At 39.5% G+C, this 23,241-nt stretch overlaps 1 protein-coding gene across 3 annotated transcripts in view; it reads left to right on the top strand.

The window, feature by feature from the left end:
* LOC124787773 (neo-calmodulin-like) overlaps positions 1-23,241 on the top strand; it is a 120,439-nt gene that overhangs the window by 52,692 nt on the left and 44,506 nt on the right. For 2 of the 3 annotated variants that reach the window (XM_047254662.1, XM_047254664.1), the window contains one exon: positions 17,658-17,691. The exons of the other annotated variant lie outside the window; for it this stretch is intronic. In XM_047254662.1, the coding sequence (XP_047110618.1) occupies positions 17,658-17,691 (34 nt within the window). The remainder of the gene's footprint in view (positions 1-17,657; positions 17,692-23,241) is intronic. 3 annotated transcript variants of the gene reach the window in all.

A 23,241-nucleotide genomic window follows, 5' to 3' on the forward strand; every position in this document is an offset into this window, starting at 1 on the left:
CGAACCAGATACAGCCGACAACTACTATTGGAGCGCGTTGCGATCGCGTATAACATGTTGAGACATGTGTATCGTCTGCAAAGCCGCATCGTTTCTGAGCGTTCAGCAGCACGGCGAACTCGCTACGCTCAACGTTGACGTTCGAATGCACGATCCGTTTGCTGACGCCTTAAAGATGTCCTGCCAACGTCCACGTGATGTTCATATTTCATCTCTTACAACACGGCGGCTTGATCTTCACTATGTAATTCGTGCCTCTGTATATTTCTAGTTTATTCTTTGATGCATCATTAATCGACGTTTTATATCAGTGTTTTAATAGTGCTGAAGTTTTGTTTCTGGTATTGGCAATTCTGTCCGCTGTAGCAGTGACGTGCTGAAGTTTGTTAATGTCTTGCTAGGGTGCACTGGAAGTGCAACGAAAGTGGCGCCACGCAGCGAGAGTTTCATGACTGATTGGAGGAAACAGACCGCAAAATATGTCCCATCACCTTTAGTTGCTAACAATTTCCTTCCCTACTGACGGCGTTTGCGGGATAAAGTGCGTTGTTAGCAAGTTTCTTTTTCTGTGTATATTGCTCGTGAGTTCTCGAGAGTTTTATTTTCTTGCGATTAACTGTTGCACACCGCGAGTGTGAAAAATCCCAATATGAATTAACTGCGAAATTTATTAGACAAAAGTTTGAAACATAAGCTTAGGGTGAAAGTGAAGTAACTTGCAGCGCCCAGACCCAATCTAAACATAAATCAAGAACAAAAACAGAGCAAATCAAGGCAGTGGTATGTATATAATTTCAGCGGAGCAGTGTTCCCTAGCACGGTTATCAAACGTCACATTTCTTAACACTTCAGCAGAACTGAACATACTAAAAATGACGCCTTTCAGAGAGATCTGTAATTGGGTGTATCTCTTTAATTGCATATTTTTGTATTACGCAAGTATCAACACGAATACCACGAAATACGGCATGTTATCTTCGCAAACGCTGAAGTCAACACAGGGACTTCTCCGTTTGCATGTTAGTTATTTAAAGCACAGGGCGTGTGACGTCGCGGAACATCGCTGTTCTGTCCCCTGAACTCAATAAACACGGTGGAATGAGCACACAAAAAACATTAAACGTCCCAAGTTCGGAATCGAAAACACGATAAACATTAAACAGGCACCGCAGCTGACACGTACCGCATTAAAGATCTCTTGGTGCTATTTAGTAGTAGATTACGAAAAGGAAATCAGACGAATTAGTATGTTTCTTATAGAGTACTGGTACCACAGTTCTGATTGGTAAGGGTCGCAGTCTTCCCCATTGTGGAAACCACGAGCTACATCTGCAGATGAATGCATTTTCATTCTACTGTTTCAGGAAAAATACGCAAGACTGTTCGCATAGCAAATAAATCATCAGTCGTGGCGTACTAGTGTGCAACTGTTTTTTATTATAGGCATTTTGTTGTGCTCAGCCATAACATTAAAACCTCGGAGCTCCTGAAGGATCTCGCGTTTTAGACACGCAGAAATGTTTTGAGGTAGCTGATGGTACGAATCCAGACCTTCGAGGAATCAAATGGATGCTACGTAGATTGCGATTACCACTAATTGAACTTATTTAGTACGTATACCAATCTGCATAGACAGTCTCGTTTCCTTTGCGTCTATCCTTGCACACACTTTCCGTTTGTACCAAGGTAAATATTCTATCTCGCCACTTTGGGAACTTTCCAGCCGAGCCTGAGTACATCTGCGGACGGACCTTCGGAATAGATTACCAGTTAACTTCTTATGACAAGGATGTAACCTTTTTTTAGAATATTAAAGAAAATCGATTATATTCTAGAGATTATTAATGACTTTGTCTTTCGGAGATAGCATTATAGCCTACTTGCGTCGGGCTTCATGGTGTAGTGCTACGGAGGTCGGAACGATAGTTCAGCGTGTTCATAGTGCTGACTACCCTCTGGAAGGGAAAAAAAACTGACGGAAGTATTCAGCGATGAAATTTAAGGGCTGTCCTGTGACATCTGCCAGACCAAGTCATGAGTACAACGAAGAACAAAATGTAGGGGCGGGGCGGGGGGGGGGGGGGGGGGGGGACGGGACGGTAAAGCGTGTGTCGTGTCTAGAAGTCGAAAAGTCGTGGGATCGAAACCCGTCCAGACGGCGAACTTTTTAGTTTCTCTTTCAACCTAGCATCGCCAGAAACGACACTTTCTTCGGATTCCATGTTAAACTGTAGGTTCCCTTTCTCTCCCTGGATAGCTGGGGTGGGGTAGGGTAGGATAGGGACACGCACACGCAAATCCCCGAAGAGGCCTCCACTTGAGACACTTGCACGCGGCCACTGAGCCAGAATAGATTAGTTATTATAGTTTACTGGTTACGCAAGGTGAATCCTATGTGGTAACACCCGCTGTTCAGCGTTCCTGTCATGTGCGTTACTGCTCTTTTTAACTTTTCGAACCTGAACGATAGATGCGATGTGCGTGTTGGTCCCAATATACTGTCAGCAGTACGAAACAAAAGAACAACACAGATTTTTTTCGTGAACTTTCACCCCATGATGCCCTCAGAACTCTAATAAAGGCATTGATTGAATGTAATACCACCAGCCTCAAAAACTCTGATACAAAATAGTTTATGATTCATCATCAACGTTGATGGGACCTTCGAGCGATAAATGCTGCACAGAAAAATTTATAATTTCATCACATATTAGATATTCCGCCTTGGATATGGTTTCAGATTTATAGAAAATAACCCAGTAACTATTGATCAAAAGTATATCGCCTCCAGAAAATGTGTCTCTGAGACTGTTTAATGTGGCGTATTACGTGATCGTAGTAGTTAGGTAAAACTCGTAAGTCAAGGGACTTGAATATGAATCAGTCTGAGTAATGTAAAACTACAGGCGTTTTAACAGTTGTCAAAGATCGCTTGTATTCTGTCAGTATTTCAGCTATGAGAAAAAGACTGCATGTAAGCCTCACATGGCACGCCGTATTTCCCCTCACTGATTGGTTCGAGCAGCTTCCAGCTCAGTTGGTTTTGAATATGGTAGCTTCGAACAGCGCGTCTAAGGCAACAATATTGCCAGCTGTTATGATAATAATTGCTTTGTGTTTTCCCAAGCCTTTCCTCTTGTATGACATTTTTGTAATTTTTGGAAAGAAAAATATTTAAGAAGCTTGGTGGAAAAGCCGTATTTTCAAATTCGGGTTGATAAAGGCTCTCATTAGTACACTCCACGATGAGAGAGTTGCGATTCTCCTTGGAACATGATTGTTAATAATAATAGGACCAAGTAAGGATCGAATCTATCTGCCCGACTTTCACATCAGCAAACGCAACTATCTGATCCAGCTAAATAAAATATTATATTACCTGGAACTGACTTTCAGTCGCAAGCTGACCTGGAAACTTCGCGCACCAACCATCCAACAAAAAGTCCACAACAAAGTGAAACTGCATGCCGTAACCCTTTCGTCATGATTCACACCTTTAAAACCCTTATCCGACTCTGTCAACGATGCTTGGATTTCTGCTTCCCTCACTTTATATCAGTTCATACAAGTCCTTGAACATCAGACTCCCAGCGTAGCATTCGGCATCCGTTTACCCTCCCTTTTACCACTCTTAACCAGCTAATTAAATGTCCAGTCCCGCTAAATTGTTAGAACATTTCGGAAAATGCTATACACCCTGTAATAGTGACCAGCAAAATGCCATCGGGTCCCCTCCCTTCTCCACAGTCACGCAATTGTTATCATTACGCAGAAGTAGTAGAGGAGCGTCACCAGTTTACACGATTTACTGTTACAACCACACGCTGTAAAAATCAGGCTCCATCGTGAGACATAGCGTTAATATTGTGTCACACTAAGTGTGGCCTTGTTAATGACCTCAGGCCGGTGACCAAGAGAGTTCAAAACTTTCTTCAGCAAAACTTCAGCTTCAGCTGAAGCCAGTCATTGTTTCAAGGAAGTTTCATATCAGCGTACACTCCGCTGCAGAGTCACAATTCACTCTGGAAACAATCACACGGGCTGTGGCTAAGCCATGCCTCCGCAATACCCTTCCTTCCAGGAGTTCTAGTCCTGCAAGGTATCCAGAACTTCTGTGAAAGTTGGTTCATAGGAGATGAGGTGCTGGCGGATATAAAGCTTTGTGGGATGGATCAGTTGCCCACGAAAAGCAAGTGTACTGGCTTCGAGGACTCATTGAAGAGCTATCGAACTGCAGGGATACGTCTCTCTGCCATCACACACCACGTCGTCTTCGCCTCAACACATTCTGTCCCAATATAACTTAAATCAGTCCCCCATTTTCTCATCTGCAGCTATGTATGGAGAGGGAGATGGAGGGGTTCGCAACACACTCTTAACTTACTGATTAAAGATATGACTGGAAGGACAATAAAGGATATCCTTTCTACCCTTTATAGTCCTTCCTGTCATATCTTATCAGTAAGTTAAGAGTGCGTTGCCAACGCCTCCATCTCCCTCCCCATACGTACCTGCATTTGACACCCACATCCACTCTTTCGTAACCTCCAACAAAACAGACACAAAGCCCCTGCTACGCGTATTTAATTTCCTCTCCGCTTACTCCCTCAGCCATCCATCAACACTTACTCATTCACCAGCAGTGTGCCACCCTCAAACTGTGAACAGCACTGTACCATATCCATCAACAGAATGTTACATACCTTGAATCTCATGTCTGACCTCTTTCAAAATCCTAAAACAGTCCTGTAAGTTTTAAATACTCGTTTTGGCTTAAGAGAGCCGTAATGGCAGAAAATCTGCATGAGAAGGATCTGACAACAGTTGTAAGAGTCGCTTTTGGACGCTTTTATCTTTACTTGTCCATTGCTTATTCGTTTTCTTTCATTGCTTTCTAGATAACTTTTTTAGGAAAGGTACTTTGAGATATGACACACGTTTACTATGGAATATACTGAATTTCATATTAGTTTTTCTTCCTATATATACCTCATCCCATACCACCTCTTTCAACTTATTCTTAAGTTATTGTATCCTGTTCTCATTAATTAGATTCCCTGCTTTTTGTGAACAAGCCCCAGATCTCCGAGTTGCTGCACCGTTTATTTAATTAATTGTGCAGCATGATCTGATAGTCCGTTAACAATTGGGTACGCACTGATCATTTCAGCCAGAGCATTGATAATAAAGATGTTATCAATGAGGGTCCTGCTATTTTGCCGCACCAGTGTAGCAAAATTTACCATTGAAATCAGATTGAAACAGCAAAATAATGATCTCAGTTCATTTTTCGTGCCAGGATGTTTTAAGAAATCTGCACTGAAATCTCCACAAACTACTGTTTCTTCTTGTCTGACATGTAGCTCAACAATACAACTAGATTTCACATAAATAGCCAAAAGTGTCCTAGAGAGGGTCTGTATACTTTTATAATTTATTAATTTATTATGAGAGAAATATTCTGCAGTAACAGTTCACAGGCACATTCTTTTAGGTTCTGATCTACACAAAAATTGCTTGTTTCAATATTTCTGACATTGCGTTCAACTTTTACATATGTTGCAACTCCTTCTTCCATGTTAACTCTGCAGATAAATGACGCTAGTCTATAAACCCTTATTTCCTGTGGTTACATGTTTTTCAGAGAGGAAGAGAATTTCCAAACCTCCTAGACATACAAAAACCTCACTTACCTTGTTTTTCAGCCCCATACTATTGTGATGAAACAAGCTAATTTTATTTTTCAGTTTACTGAGCCCTTTCGGAGAAACCAATTAGGGGCGGACAGCCGTTAGTTATTATCAGCAACATTCTTCCTTTTTTCCATTCGACTGACGCATGTGACAAGATCACCTCTCACAGCATGTTTCCACAGTACGGCTGTATTAAAATACAATGCTTCGACAGATAAACGGTAGTCTGACAGCATTCGGCTATATGTAAATTGCTAGTATGAGCTTGGAAACCTGATAAACAGACAGATCCAATTTGTGTGTGCAAACAAAGCTGAAATATTCATACGCTCAGCGGAAACTCGGTGTCGTGGAAATTTGCCTCTCAGTTAAGCTTAAAAGCGATAAATTAATATTCAGGAACGTGCATGTAGATCAAAGCAGTCACTGACCCCGACATAAAATCCTTTTTGATGCGCAAGTCTAAAAGCAAAATCCATGTAATACACTGTTTGTGTTTTCTCCAGAGAGGCAAGTAAATGTTTTGGAGAGTATTTTTCTTAACTAAAAGGAATAAGGACAGAAAAAAGGTAAAACTGCACAGAGAAGATGTGCCACTCACCTGATCAAATCACGGTACAATATTATGTGAAGCCAAAACAGTTGTAAAGTACTAAATATCAAACTAAATGCGTTTAAGAATATTAAAACGTTGAATAACGGTATTTCATGGCAAAATGGGAAGATTGTGTAGATAGACCTTGCCTTGACCACATTTATGTGAAGATGAAGAGTTAGGCCTAACCGTAGCTGATTTATATTGTGAGTGGGTAATTGTAGTATAGTGTCCCGAACGACCAACAAAAATCCAGAAACAACAGTTGCGAGTGTCATTTATTTGGGGAAACAAATCTAATTTTGCGGTTTCGCCTCGATAACCGCAGTACAATGTTTTTAGCTTGAAATTATACATTCCCACTCTTATTTTCACAGCAAAAAATGGGTTATCCAGTATTTAACCCCAGATAGCGCTTTAATATAGTTGATGGCTACCTCAAAGCTTCCCCAGAATTGCTAATATTCAGGGTTTCTAAACACAGTTGCAAACACGTGGGACAGATTACTAGGATCAAAACAAGATGAGAAGTTATCGATAAATACACGTCCTTCCGTGTGTTGGTGTGGTATTATCTGCACCTTTCGCAACATACTAGGCGATCTATTTGCTGTGGGGTGGCTGCAACACATCACTTGCAACGCGAAACAGACGTGAACATAATCAAAGATGGGACCTGCGTTCATTCATATTCAAAGAATTTACAATTTATGGAGATACCATAACACCTATATTGAGAAGCAGTCCACCTTGTTGGTGAGCCCAAAACAATGGTACTGGAAAGTATATGTTGCGGTACTATCCGTCGAGATGAAAGGTAATTATTTAAAAATAGCCACTTGTGTTGTCTACGGGTTCACTGAAGTACGTGAAAAGTAAGCTGATACATTTTACACATATATATCCTTAAGTTAAAGTAATATTTTTTTCTTATATATGGAGTGTTAGTTACGGTTTCAACCAACTGCTTGAAATTTTTGTGATTGTGAAATATAGGTTCGTGAAGGAGAGCGCAACGAGAAACTTGTGGACCAAAACATTTCGACGAGAAGACTAGAAACCAATAAAACATAGCAAAAACATGTGAATATAGTTTCTACGATGTTGACACTGATTATTTAGGCTCACATGCCGTTAGTTGTTGAAAATCCATTTTACGATCTTCGCTGAATATTGTACTCTAGCAAGCGTTAAGTTTTAACCGTGGCTTAAATGTGTATCCCTCAGTATGAAAAATTTCGAAACGAAATTGGTAGTGGTCTTAGGAGAAACAAGTGTTTCACACGGAAAAAAAATTAGAGAGAAAAGAAAGTCTTCAACGACATTACGTATACGCATTTGAACGGTTAATTTTCGTACGAAGTTGCTTTATTCCTCTACGTAACAAGCACACTTCATTGCCAACATTCTGAAAGCCCTACATATTGGTAGTGACATAATTTACTGTGAACTACATCATCAAGAGTAAAATGGTGGGTTATTTGACTGCGCTATAGTTCATGTTTAAATAACGAAATTTCAAGTCAACAAATACGTTTTCAACTATTTGATAGCACATGTTCCTCCACGTAAGTACACAACATATAGGGTATAACGAGTATAAGTGAAAATATTTCTGTTAGCCACTGAGGACGTGCGGTGCCCCGTTGTATCTTCTCTAAAACTTAGAGCCGCGCTCCTTGGACTATCAGCGTGAACTTACTTGAATGCCGGATAGAGGCTCAGCTTCCCCGCAACTCCGGCGTCTTCTGCTTGCATCAAACTCTTCTCCGAAGATTCTATATTTTGAAGAAGGTGAAAATTCAGCTACTATTCCAAAATCCTATTATATAGTCCAATTAAAGACTCTCAAAATTCAGTTGCCGTTAACGTATTCTATATTCAAAATTCAATACACCATTTCACTACCATATTAAACAGTAAGCCCACACTTTCTTAGAGCATTCGCACGTGACTGAATTCAACCAAATTAAGTAACATTTTTTTCTCAACGATACAATACTAATATACATGTCCGTCTGCTCGAGACCAAGTCACTATTAATAATAATCTTTTTTTTTTCTTCCGTTGTCTCTCCACAACACACAACAATCACCAATGTTTTTCGTGCATGAAATTCGTCCACGGAATTCTGGGCCGGAAGTTTTTCTTTTCTCTTTGCTGCAACCGAGCGCGTCACTTGTTGGCCCGGTTTTGCTCTTCTTTCTCGGTTAGCCTGCACAAATAACGTTCTGCGGCAGTGTGTATCTGTTTATACTACAACCCACTACAAAATAACGTGTGTTCGAAGCGGCTGGAACACAAGTGACTCCAGAGATTCGTAAAATTCTGGGGGCACTACAGACGGTGTGCTGAACGATATTTAATCAGTATTTGCGTCATTAGCACACTAATAATTAAGCTATAGCCTTTACATGTCGTACATTTTTAGGTTTGTTAGTAGCTCCAAGTACATGTGGCAAGGGCAAGCCATTAATGCTTCTATTACCCTGGGCAGCAGCTCAGCTGTCGAAGTGTGGATATGTGGATGCGAAATCGTTAGTCGATACTGACAGGCGTAGTGTTGCAACCCGACGTGTCATGGACCCAATAAGAAATACCCTACACAAATATTGAGCTTTGCTGCCTCTGTAGATCTCCATAATTGCGTAAGTCTTGCCGGTGCATGATTTAATGCGCGAACTGACATATCGACTACGTTCCACAAATGTTCGCTGGGTGGCCAAACCGTTCGCTCGAGTTGTCCAGAATGTTTTTCAAACCAGTCGCGAACAATTGTGGCCTGGTAACACAGCTTATTGTCATCCATAAAAATTCCATCGGTACTTGGATGCATGAAGTCCATTAATTGCTGCAGATGGTCTCCGAGTAACCGAACATAACCATTTCCAGTCAATGTTCGGTTCAGTTGCACGAGAGGACAGTCCACTCTGTATAAACACAGCCCCCATTCATTACGGAGCCACCGCCAGCTTGCACAGTGCCTTGCTCCATGGCATCGAGTCGTTTGCGCCACACTCGAACCCTACTGTCACCTCTTACCAAGTGAAATCAGGACTACTCTGACCAGGCCACAGTTTTCCAGTCCTCTAGGGTCCAACCGATAAGGTCACGTGCCCTAGAGAGGCGCTGCAGGCAATGTCGTGCTCTTTACATCGGTCGTCTCCTGTCATAGCCCGTTAACCCGAAATTTCACCGCACTGTCCTAGCGGATATGTTCCTTAAATGAGAGCTGTCGGATGCAGCACACTATTGACAGCGTGGATCTCAGAATATACAATTCCGTAACGATTCCCGAAATGTAATGTCACATGCGTCCAGCTCCAACTATCATCCCCCGTACAAAGTCTGTTAATTCACGTCGTGCGGTCATAATCACGTCGGAAACCTTTCCACATTAATCACCTGGATACAAACGACAGCTCCGCCAATGCAATGCCCTTTTACACTTTGTGTATGTGATCCTAGCGCCATCTGTCTTTGTGCATATCCCATGACGTTTTTCACCTCAGGGTATGTTACCACTTCTTAAATTTAATAGTAAGTGATACAGATAAATGGAACTGTGAATGCTACAGATTTTCCCCATAGTTTTAAGAAAACTGAGATTCACTTTAAACAGGCGAATGTCCTTAGACACCAGAAGAGATGGCGCCAATTGAGGAAGGAGGTAACCCGTCCTCATCAAAGTCCTCAGAAATACCGATCGTTCATCGTCAAATTTGGGACACGAAAAGAAGATGGGGTTTTCATTAGCTTCTCACTCAGAAGCACACTCGCATGTAGAGAAACCGTAAATCTTAATTGTATACAGATGTAGAGAAAACAAGGCATGGTTAAAGGGGAGTCGAATGATGGTGATATCGTAGATAGGTCCAATGCGTCCTAGTAAACCACTTGTAGGAATTTGAGGTTGTAACGCCGCATATCATCCCCCTTCCCTTTGTTAGGACACATTCCACATCTCTAGCAATCGCTGTTTTTTGTGGCTTGACTTCATGTAAGTAGTCTGAATACGGTAATTTCAAATCAAGAACAGTTTCTGCAGAGGTAGCTTGCTTTGCTAAGACATCAAGTTTCTCATAACAGCAGATGCCAGCCAGCATGGGAATACACCCACAGCAGAATGATAGTCTGTCGTCTCCGTTAACTGCGAACATAATCCAGAACCACATCCAAAATATAACGATTGGTTGTTTTATTCCATCTGCAAATTAGTTATAAACAGTCCGTTCTGAAGCTGATTGATCCCAAGAAGTGAACGAATAGGTTCAGGACATTGTTCTCCACCTAGGCCTATACAGAGAAAAAAATGAAAACATTCATCGAAAAGCTTTTCTCCACGTAACTGTAAACAAATTGTTGTGTCAATTTACGTGCTGCAATTGTTTGAACTATAAAATAAAACCAATATTTAAACAATGGTAATGTCACAACTCAGTTGCATCTTCTAGCGCTCTTTTGTAAAACCTGCGACCCTCGTACTCTAGGAAACTGTTCTGCAGATCAAGTTGACACTGCGCTTTCGAAATTCAGCATCATTTACCAACAGAATGAAACCCAGATTTCATTGACATCCACTACAACCGTGTGGTAGGCCACGGAATTTTGTTCTTCGCCTGAAGTGTTTTTCTGCGGATTTTGGAGGAGACAGTTGTATCACAAATTCTACACGACCATCAGGCTTCTGTTTATGCAGCGCCAGTCTCATAGAAGAACTTCTCGTTGCGTGTTACTACTTTTGGACAGGCCTCCTGAATCAGGTTTTCGTAAGCCAGTTTCCCGACACTGTTGTGGTTGTTCATGTAAGCAATTCAATATCGATTCTATAATTGAGGTTCCAGCTGCCGGATTTCTGTTCCAGTCTATCTTCGCTCCGAAACGTGGCTGAGATACCAGGTTCGTATTGGCTTATAAAATGAAAATGTTAGTTAATGTGAACGGAACGATTTTATGTGGAATGAAGGAAAAGGATTATTTGAGCTGGAACTCATTCTTCTCCTTAGCGTTGAACCCTTCTTTAGTTGGAGTCACAAACGATGGCGGTCAAGTTGAGGGTTGTTCTGCGCACCTACGTCACGCGTTCTCAGACAGCCAATGGGCGTTCAGTAGTGTTCTGAGCGTTCAGCTGTGATTTTTGTAGCCAATGCGTGCATTAAACGTGATCGTAGCGAGTTATTTGGTGAATTTTTATTCCATTTGTTGCAAGTTGTCATCGCCGATGGTGGTGGTAAGCGACAAATTCTACACGAGCAAGCGAGGGATATAGTTTGCAAGATACACGCTTCCTTCAAGCGCAAATCACTTTCACGCACGTACCGTAGCTTACTGTCGCTTGAAACGGGCAATAAAGTAGTCCCCGTACCTGCCTCGACCTACGCGACCGCCATCGTTCGTGAAGAAGACTATAGCATGGGGTCCGCTGTACAGAAGATTTCGCAGGTCTTTTTTTTAAAATTAATCCTTCGGCAGGATGCCCTTCCTGTCGCCACAGTCATCATTTACCTGAGGAAGAGAAGTCGCTTGCGTCACGTGTTCGTATTGTGTAAATTTCATTGTGTGTGTCGTCAGATTTTAACTGTTTTTGTATCGTATTTTCTGGGGAAAAATTAGGGACCAGCCCAGCGTTTGCCTAAACGAGCGTGCGAAACTGCCTAAAAACCACGGTCGGGCTGCCCAGTGCTCCAGTCACGGCCATTGCGCCGCAAAGATTCGATATAGGTCTGGCTCCGATTGCTGTTGCGCAATAGGAGCAAGTCTGAGCTGGAAGTTATTCATTTCCTATATTGAACTGATTTAACTGACTGCATTATATGTTTATTAAACGGAAAGAGACACATTTGATGCACTGGATCATCAGTTTATTAGAAACCAAGACTGCTTCATGTGAAGTAATTTCACGACCAGTTTCTACAGTAACTAACTGTCATTCTCAGATTCTCAAATCTCCCAGAAATATATCAGTCTCGTCGAGATACTGAGAACATGCTCCGTTTATAATAACACAGCTCCACGCTGGTTTGTCAAATGTATGAAACTTCTTAAATAAAATATCCATAGTCGCCGACGCATAATATTTACTGATGCACCTGTTTTTGCTCCTGTTTTGCTTATTGGTGCTTTGGGTATTTTATTTGTCAAGTTTCATATATCTTACAAACCAGTGTGGAGCTGTATTACTACGACTGGAGCACATTCTCAGTATGTCGACGAGACTGATGTGTAGTTATATTTCTAGAAGATCTGAGAATCTGAGGATGACAGATAGTTACTGTCGAAACCAGTGATGAAGTAAACAATTTCACTCTAGTGATCTTTGCTTCTAATATTACAACATTAGATCGGCCCAACAACATGTGCAAACTGCGACATAAAAGTTTTCTGGTTATGGTACCGCGTCTAATGTATAAAACTACCAACGTTACGGCCACTGTTGCAGTGGCCTTCTTCTGGGTCTACTGACCCAGACCCAGAAGAAGGACGCTGCAACCGTGGCCGAAACGTTGGTTTTTGAAGGCCGCTGCAACCGTGGCCGAACCATGGGTTTTCTGTAGCAGTAGTAGTTTTATACATTACGACGCGGTACCATACCGAGAAAACTTTTATGTCGACGGACTCTGGCCGCGGAAGCCTACGCAATTATATATATAACTTTTTTGAGGCCGGAACTCTTCTGAAATTCTAAATATTTTACGGAGCCCTGAAATAAGCAAAACCTGTTTTTACGTTCACCCTGTACTTCTAATTTTTTAATGAAAGTCATTCAAAAATATATACATATTGACTTCTACAACAATATACGAAACAGCACACAATAATACATTACACAAAATAATTCTGTATTGATTCACTGTAATTGAGAATATTGTTTCCATTTAATGGGAAATAAGAGTTTTTTTATTATTTTTGACCAGTTGTTTAATGGCAGGCTTGATAGAAGAGAACTGAAGACATGTCAGGTTCAGCATCCCCTCTACGGCGGTATTTTAACTGCCTGAAGTAGTGCTGGAGGGAAATGACACCATGAAACCTGTAGGGCTGTCCATAAATCCGTAAGAGTACGATGGTGTGGGGTTCTCTTCTGAAGGGCACGTTGCAAGGCATCCCAGATATGCTCAATAATGTTTATTCTGTGAAGTCTGGCTGCCACCGGAAGTGTTTAAACTAAGAGTGTTCCTTGAGCCATTCTGTAGCGATTCTGGGCGTGTGGTGTGTCGCATTGTCGCTTTTGAATTGCCCAAGTCCTTCGGAATGCACAATAGACATGAATGGATGCAGGTGATCAGACAGGATGTTTATGTATGTGTCACCTGTCAAGAAATGTATCTCGACTTACGAGGGTCTCCATGTCACTCCAACTGCACATGCCCCACACCATTACAGAGTCTCCACCAGCTTGAACTGTCCACTGATGACATGCACGGTGCATGGATTCATGAAGTTGGTCTCCATACTCGTACACATCCATCCCCTAGATACATTTTGAAACGAGACTAGTCTGACTAGGTAACATGTTTCCAGTCATCATCAGTCCAATGTTGGTGTTGGAGGACCCTGCTTAAAGCTTTGTGTCGTACAGTCATCAAGGGTATACGAGTGGGACTTCGGTTCCGAAAGCCCATATTGATGATGTTTCATTGTATGGTTCGCACGCTAACACTTGTTGATGGCCCAGCATTGAAATCTGCAGCAATTTGCAGAAGGGTTGCACCTCTGTTACGTTGAACGATTCTCTTCAGTCGTCGTCGGTCCCGTTCTTGTAGGATCTTTCCCTGACCACAGCGGTGTCGGAGATTTAATGTTTTATCGGATTCCTGGTATTCACGGTACACTCATGAAGTGGTCCCCATTTCATCACTATTTCGAAGATGCTGTGTCCTATCGCTCGTGCTCCGATTATAACACCACATTCAAACTCACTTAAATCTTGATAACCTGCCACTGTAAAATCAGTAACCAATCTAACAAGTGCCCCAGACACTTGTTGTCTCATATAGGCATTGCCGACCGCAGTGCCGTATTCTACCTATTTATATATCTCTCTGTTTGAATACGCATGCCTATACCAGTTTCTTTGGTGCTTCAGTGTAGTAAGCCATATAGCACAGTCAACACGACGACTAGGTCACCTCAAAAATCTGTGTATGAGGGTGCAAATGAAAGCAGGGTAAGCCGATCAAGTGTGAGACGAATTCTGAAGGCTGAAAAGTGTAAAGTTTAATTCCAAGACAGCTGCAAACTATGAATGAGGATGATCCAGATTGAAGGATGGAGTATTCTGAATGGTCTGAAGGCATGCTTCGTGAGGATGAATGGTCTGCAGGCATGGTCGTCTGGTCTGATGAAGCACAATTATAACTTTATTGTAACAACTGTGTGTACTGGGCTCCTGAAAATCATAATGTTCATGTGGACAAACATGTTAATTTACTGGGTGTCAGTGTGTGATGTGGTCTGTCATCATAGTCTGATTGGCTCCTTCTTCCGTGAAAGTAACGTAACTGATGAGATGCATCTCGATATGCTGCAAAAATCAATTTTACCTGCCATCTGACAGGTGTTTGGAAATGAAATATTTTACCTACAACAAGATGGCGCTCTCCCTCACTGCCACATAGATGTCAGAGCCTACTTGGATGAAGATTACATGATCAATGGATAGGTCAAAGAGGAGCTGTTGAGTAGCCACCATGGTCTCCACACCTTATGTCTCTTGTCTTCTACATATGGGGAACTTTGAAAAATGAAGCGTATCAACAGAAACCAGCTACACTGAATGAACTACGGGAAACCATTGAGGCATCCTATGTGACTGTCACACCGGCAACACAGGCAGCTGTAATTCTGTTAACAGGAACACTTCAGCAGCATCAGTGTTGTTTGGCTTCTAATGGGGGTCACTTTGAATCCATAAAAATAACATTCCCCCGAGGGCAAGAATTGTAATGGTATGTCATTTTGTTCCGTTAATATTGATTATCAAAGAATGCCCACATTTTTCTGAATGCTTCTGTATTGTTTTAATGATCACTGGTTACGTCATCCATTGTTACACACAGAAAATTTATGGATAACAACCAAAAACTTGTTGGTGTGTACAGATTGATATCAGGAAATTATTTTTAATTTACTCCTATCATATTGCACCATTAAGTTTTACATCGGTTTTAGCTTTTAGTACTGAAGTTTGTAAAATCAGTTCATCAACAATGTTTTTTGTTATAAAGTTACTTGCATCATGAAGATTATTAGTTGGAAAATGTTCCTAATGCTTACATGTATTATTTACATAAATCCTAACGAAAAGCTAGTTTCACTTCTTGTGAAATATATCTTGGAATTACAAAATGAGAATTTTTTATGTTTTATGTTCAAGTATCATTTAGTAACAGTTGAACAAGAGCAGAGGTCAGTATAATAAATTGAGTTTTAAAATGATTGGATAAGTGAAAAGAAATAAGAATATTACAAAGTTTATATAAGTCTGTAAATGTCGCAGCCTGACACCTAAGCTCAACACTTCATGTTATACTTACCCTAATGATCATATTGTACTATGACAATAATATCAGTTAGTTGCAATTGGAATTGACCAATGCATGAAAATACCTGTATTTAACAAACAAAAGGAAGTGATTTCAGCATTTTCTGAGGAGCAGACATGAAAAGATTTCTCAGGGCACAAAGAAACTCTCTGGGACATTTTCGTTACATTTTCTTTCCAGTTTAAGCCTTGGTCTGCATACACCCGCAATAGTTTTGTGCATCATACTTTTTCTAACTCATTACCACACTCTACCAGCTAGAGATCTTGATTTTGATAGTTTCTTTTCCAAAGTCAATGTAATGTGTTTTCTTCGCATTAAGGGACAGCCTGAAGCAAAAATGTGTGGACTTCAGGACTTGACCAGTCATTGTAAATGGAGATTCCTTCAAATCACTCACTATTACAATAGTGTCATCTGTGAACAAAATTACCTTAGCTGGACTGCCTGAGGTCTATGAATCATTACCTTACAGTACATCTATTCTGACTTTCTTTGCATCAGATACTAATTTGATCAGGTGTGTAACTGCTGCTTGTATACTTCTACCCGTTTGAAATCCAGGCTGATTACTATTCAGTATATTGTAGTCATTTAAGTATTTGATGATTTGTAGCTTCATTAATCTCTCAGATACTTCAGAGAATGCTGACAGGAGTTTGATAGTTTTTACCTTTATGCCTGCTAACACTTTTGAATACACTGTAACATTCTTATGTCAACTTAGGAAATGATAGACCAAATAGGCATAGAAGAAAATGACAAAATATTATTCAGTATGTTTGACAGACAATAACAGCTCTCAGATAAGTGTAGCACCTAACTGCAATGCTGAAGCATTGGAGTCTGTTACATAGCCTTGTGAATAAATAAATATTAGAAAGAAACAAAATGAAACTATAAAAACCTCAGGATGGAATAATGACAATATTATGAAGAGGATAAATTGCTACTCACTATATGCAGGAGATACTGAGTTTCAGACAGGCACAGCAAAAAGATTGCTGCATTTGAGCTTTTGGTCAAAAGGCATTCTTCTAAAGTAGCAAATACACACACATGCACACAAGCACAAATCACTCACAATTGAGGACTGTCTGGCTGCTGAGGCCATACTCAGCACATATGTGCCATTTGCAAAATTCACTGCAGGAAAGGCTCCTTGCTTTTCTTTTTTTACTCATAATTTTGTTACATCATAAAATGCTTAATCACTATTTCTGTTCATCAACTTCAGTTAAAGTACTGCCATAGCTTGTCTCATTCAATTTGCACTACAGTGAAGAAATTTAGAGTTCAGAAGAAACATCTCATCAGTGACCATTTTGCTCCCTCTCTTGTGCGGAAAAAGTTGTAACAACATCGTGTTTTTTCCATTTTTAAATGATACCCATCTCTTATTAAGTTCAATATTCAAGATGTGCCATCCCATAGCTTAACAGATATTTCTCTGCATGGTGCACTGAATATTAGTTTTAATACTGAATTCTTGACAGTATTATTTAAGTGTGTTAAGTAAGTAATTGTAACAATTTGTCCATAGACTGCATGCCACGATTTTAGAATTAATTGGTCATTAGGAATAGTCAATAATGGTTTGACAAGAAATAGTCTTTGATTAGTAAATTATTTTGAGATTAAATAGTTTCATGTATTGTATTGACAGGAAGTGTATTTAGTGTATAGCACCACAATTTAGAATTTTGTGACTAAATTTTGTTATCATAACATTGATTGCATAGAAAAGCTTTCTGACTTATACATTCATTACTTTATTTTCTTATGTAGCGAGCAGTCTTTTCATTCTTTGTCCTTTCCTTTCAGTCTGAATATGGATTAACAGAAGACCAAGTAGCAGGTGAGCAATCAGACCCCCAACCTTTTCTTCATAGTATATTCCCTTTGATCTATAATGGGAGCTACTTCTCCTAACCTGACAATCATTTCTCACACTTAAATTACTTGCTTATCAAGTTCAACATTTATAATGCTAAAACAAATAAAATGGTCACAATGGCCTACCACATTCATCGAAGTTTTTGTGTTCTTTTCCTAAAATATATTTCCCTTTTTCTTTCATATTGTTCTTTTCCTTTATTATAATTTGCTACCAGTTACTGTTGCAAGTGACACTTTGATATTTATTCTAAAGAAACATATATTTTTTCTCAATCAGTCACATAAAAAATAGACTTTATAAACAAAGCTGAGTTACTTATTTGGTATGTGAGAAGCTTTAATGTCCTGGTGGCCGTCATTTAACCTTTCATGTTGCAGAAGAAATGTAACTATTATGAATTTCCTTGCAATCTTTCAAAAGATTATATTTACATTGAACCATTTGGGACCAGGCATAAGTTTACACACATGAAATTGTCAAAATGACAGGCATGGGTAGCTCATCTAAATTAGAAATGACAACTATTACATCACACGTGTAACTTTAATCGACCCACAACAACCTTAATGTTCCAATGACACAAATACTCAAAATACTTTAAAAACATAATGTAAATAACAAGACACCTGCAGGAAGTTGGAGAGCTTTGAACTGGGGAAATCAGCTCAAACTCACCAGCCAAGTATGAGAGGCACCCAAAAACAAAACAAAAATATCTCTCATGAAGTAGGACCTTGAAAATACCCGCAATAAGATCTCCAAAACACATTGCAAAATTAGTGTCACTGTCTTCAGTTCATCCATGTAGCTAAACTGAACACCACAATATGCATAAACACCATAACAGTGATTCGCAAAAGCATCATCAACAGGCACACAAAAAAGGATGAAAACTTTGAAAGCTTTTGGAAGAAACCGTTTGACAAGGTAGAATACCCTCCCTCCTCCCCACCCACTCTTTCACTCTCTCTCTCTCTCTCTCTCTCTCACACAGGCACACACACACACACACACACACACACACACACACACACACACACACACACACACACACACACACACCTGTGCTACTGTCATTGTGTGTCCAACCTGCACTACGTAGGTGCACAGGTGTGTGTGTGTGTGTATATATATTTTTTTCTAGCTTGTCAAAGTATTTCTTCGAAAAACTAGCAAAGTTTCCGTTCTTTTTTGCATGTCTATCAGCAACAGAACACTTACGCTATTCAGTGCATGATCTCCATTACTCCTAAATTACATACACTCTGCCAGAACTACTGTATTGATAATAATGGTAATAGTAAGACTCCATTGCACTGTTTACAGTACAGTACAGTTTGTTCACACTGCACAGGATCACTAATCTGCTAATGTAGTTGAAGTGATTGATGTAGTAGATTGTTGCTCCGTTATGACTGGGATCAGCACCGCCATCAGTGTCCTGCAAATTACAACCATTCAGACATACAGAATGAACTGCAGCAGTAAGACTTCCCTGAATACTACACATTAATTGTCACAAGTAAAATAGCAGATACCTGAACACGTATTGGTTTCCAGACATACAATTATAGGAATTGTTCTTGTTGTTATGACCAATACCTACTTCCTGTAGGAATATGTGACACTGTCTAAAATATGCTTTACAGGGTGAACCAGAAACTCACTGACAAAGTTTCAGGAGTGGTTGTTGATGTGGTCTTCAATCCTGAGACTGGTACGATGCAGCTCTCCATGCTATTCTAAGCTGTGCAAGCTTCATCTCGCAGTACCTACTGCAACCTACATCCTTCTGAATCTGCCTGGTGTATTCATCTCTCGGTCTCCCTCTATGATATTTACCCTCCATGATGCCCTAGAATACTAAATTAGTGATCCCTTGGTGCCTCAGAACATGTCCTACCAACCAATCCCTTCTTCTAGTCAAGTTGTGCCACAAACTCTTCTTCTCCCACATTCTATTCGATACCACCTCATTAGTTATGTGATCTACCCATCCAATCTTCAGCATTCTTCTGTAGCACCACATTTCGAAAGCTTCCATTCTCTTCCTGTCCAAACTATTTATCATCCATGTTTCACTTCCATACATGGCTACACTCCATACAAATACTTTCAGAAACGACTTCCTGACACTTAAATCTATGCTCAGTGTTAACAAATTTCTCTTCTTCAGAAACGCTTTCCTTGCCATTGCCAGTTTACATTTTATATCCTCTCTACTTTGACCATCATCAGTTATTTTGCTCCTCAAATAGCAAAATTCCTTTACTACTTTAAGTTTCTCATTTCCTAATCTAATTCCCTCAGCATCACCCAACTTAATTCAACTACATTCCATTATCCTCATTTTGCTTTTGTTGATGTTCATCTTATCCTCCTTTCAAGACACTGTCCATTCCGTTCAACTGCTCTTCCAAGTCCTTTGCTGTCTCTGACAGAATTACAATGACATCGATGAACCTGAAATTTTTTATTTCTTCTCCATGGATTTTTATAACTACTTCAAATTTTTCTTTTGTATCCTTTGCTACTTGCTGAATATACAGATTGAATAACATAGGGAAGAGGCTACAACCCTGTCTCCCTCCCTTCCCAACCGCTGCTTTCCTTTCATGTCCCTCGACTCTTATAGCTGCCATCTGGTTTCTGTACAAACTGTAAATAGCCTTTCGCCCCCTGTATTTTACCCCTGCCACCTTCAGAATTTGAAAGAGAGTATTCCAGTCAACATTGTCAAAAGTTTTCTCCAAGTCTACAAATACTAGAAACGTAGGTTTGCCTTTTCTTAATCTATCTTCTAAGATAAGTCGTAGGGTCAGTGTGCCTCATGTGTTCCAATATTTCTAAGGAATCCAAACTGATCTTCCCCGAGGTTCTCTTCTACCAGTTTTTCCATTTGTCTGTAAAGAATTCACCTTAGTATCTTGCAGCTGTGACTTACTAAACTGATAGTTTGGTAATTTTCACATCTGTCAACACCTGCTCTCTTTGGGATTGCAATTAATATATTCTTCTTCAAGTCTGAGGGGAATTTCACCTGTCTCATACATCTTGCTCACCAGATGGTAAAGTTTTGTCAGGAATGGCTCTCCCAAGGTTGTCAGTGGGCATGGACCAAAAAAAGAAAAAAAAGTCAAACTTGGGCTCTAAATGCAGACCAAAAGTGCCGTGAGAACTTGTTAATCTCTGATACTATGAAACATATCTTTCTGCTACAAGCTGTTTGCTTTCCATCATTGGGAGGAGACAGTATGGACCAAAACAAGAAACACATTCCCAGTAACACATGGTGTATAAATGTTAAAGTGATTGGTCATTGCATCATACTTCTGCAGAAATGATGTACTAAACATTTTGCACATTTTCTTATTCCGGATGTGGCTGTTATATACATACATTATTTCAAAAGTCAAAGCTAATGTTCAGTGATCCAAATATTTTTGTGACATTTCATTCATTGCCATTTCACTATCAGTTTTATGCTGCAAACTCCAAACTTAAGCACGAAATAACTGGAAGTTATCTTTTAGAAGTGCTGGGTGGGAAAGGAAATATGAGTGGGATGGAGAGCAGCCTAGGTATCTGTAAATAATGACTACACATATTGAAGATTTGTGGTGGGGACTGAAAAAGTACCATTTTGAAAGAAAACTCATTTCCACTAGACGTTAACCATGCCTGTGCTACAGAAACAAACATCTAAAACAATATATTTCACTCTCCAACTTCTGATGGCTGAAAAATCAACATGAATTAATTCATCCTTACTTTGATAATTAATCACTTTGTAACCAACAAAATATTGTGCTTATAGAAACCAGGCCAATTTTTTTTCTTTTTAGTAGATCAATATATGGGCCATCAGTGAAATAAGATGCAATGAATGTATAATGTGACTCAAGAACTAGGTTTGATCCATACTATCACCTCTGAAAGTTCATTGCTGGAGTTCTGGTTAACACGCAAAATTGATAACAGTGTCTTCACTTAATTTAATCTGCATTGCTAAATAGAATTCTATGATAACCACCAGCCACAAAACAGCAATTAACATAAAAACAGGACTCAGATTATGCCTTTGACTTGACACTTTTTACTTTGATTTATCATGCAATGTACCATCACTTGCTAATATAATAGAAGTATGAAGCACTTCATAGAAAATAAAATCAAAACAGGAGGGAGTATAAAAATGTCATATGGTAGTGCTGTATTCTCTTCTTCTGCTTTCTTTTTGTATTTCTTTTTTTTAAATTCTATGCTTAGGGTTTCATATTATATGGAAGTACATTAAGAGGAGATATAGATCCTTAGATGTTTATGATATCAACAAATCAACAAAGAATGGTCCTCTTTTTAAGCCAGTAACTGTTTGCCAGGCTGTCCTCTCAGTACGTGATTCATGTTAGTAAATACATTTATACCATTCATGTTCATTAGTCCACTTATTCTTTTATTTTTAATACTTCATCATATTACAATGAGTGAACCTGCAGTTGTCATTTTGCAAAAGATTAGTGAAAGGCGATTGAAGTAGCCTGTTCCACACAGGTTCAACATCACAACTGTTTTGAATGATCATGAAATAGTTGCACTTGCAGTGCCTTATTACTAAAAATGCAATCGTGGTTGTAATTTTCATTTCAGTAAAGTACCATTGTTGCATCTTCCATTAGCTTTATCAGTATTTTTTTGCAAAGTTTTATGGCTGATGAATTACATCTTATAATTACTTGCCTCAGAAATGTATCATGTTCTTACCTTTTCAATATTTATTTATGTCTGACAATGATATTTCTGTTCAGTTATTCCTGTTATACATGATCACTAATGTTCTTAGTACAACTTGGCAAATGATAGTAATCTGACACACACATAGAAACTTTGTTACTAAAAGTAGAGACGGGCAATAAGTAAACCAGCTTTAAGAAGTTAGCAAGAACGGTGTATTAGTTATTAGTGGAAACAGAAAAATATCATTTGATGTGTTTTTGTCTGTGTAATATGATTAGTTCACTGTAGCAAAGGAAAAAGGAAATACATGTGTAGTTTAACTTGCATGAGTCAAAAGGAAATACATATGTAGATTCACTTGCATGATTCAATTAGGGGGAAGTATTTTTGTAATATCATCTTTAATTTAGTTCCTGTTATTGGCACACACAAAGTACGAATTATATATTTGTGAATAATATTTCATGTAGGATGTGTCAAGTAATACAGACAGTGTCATGTAGGACTGCAAATTGATCTCTTTTCAGAATATATTCCATTAATTTGGGTACTATGGGCATCAAAGTTTGAGAATGGTGATGTTAACATTGCTTTGGATAATATTTGGTGTCATAGTTAAATATGCAGTCCTGTAAGGGAGGCATAGGCAGCATCTAACTGGTCTCCTGTGCCAATGCCTTATTAATTTCATAGTTAATGGTTTTCTACTAATTAAGTAGTTTGTGTTTTGTTACAGGATGGTAGCATTGTTGACAGGAGTACAACAGAGCA

This window comes from Schistocerca piceifrons, chromosome 3 (genome assembly GCF_021461385.2).
Source record: "Schistocerca piceifrons isolate TAMUIC-IGC-003096 chromosome 3, iqSchPice1.1, whole genome shotgun sequence".
Classification (NCBI taxonomy): Eukaryota; Metazoa; Arthropoda; class Insecta; order Orthoptera; family Acrididae; genus Schistocerca; species Schistocerca piceifrons.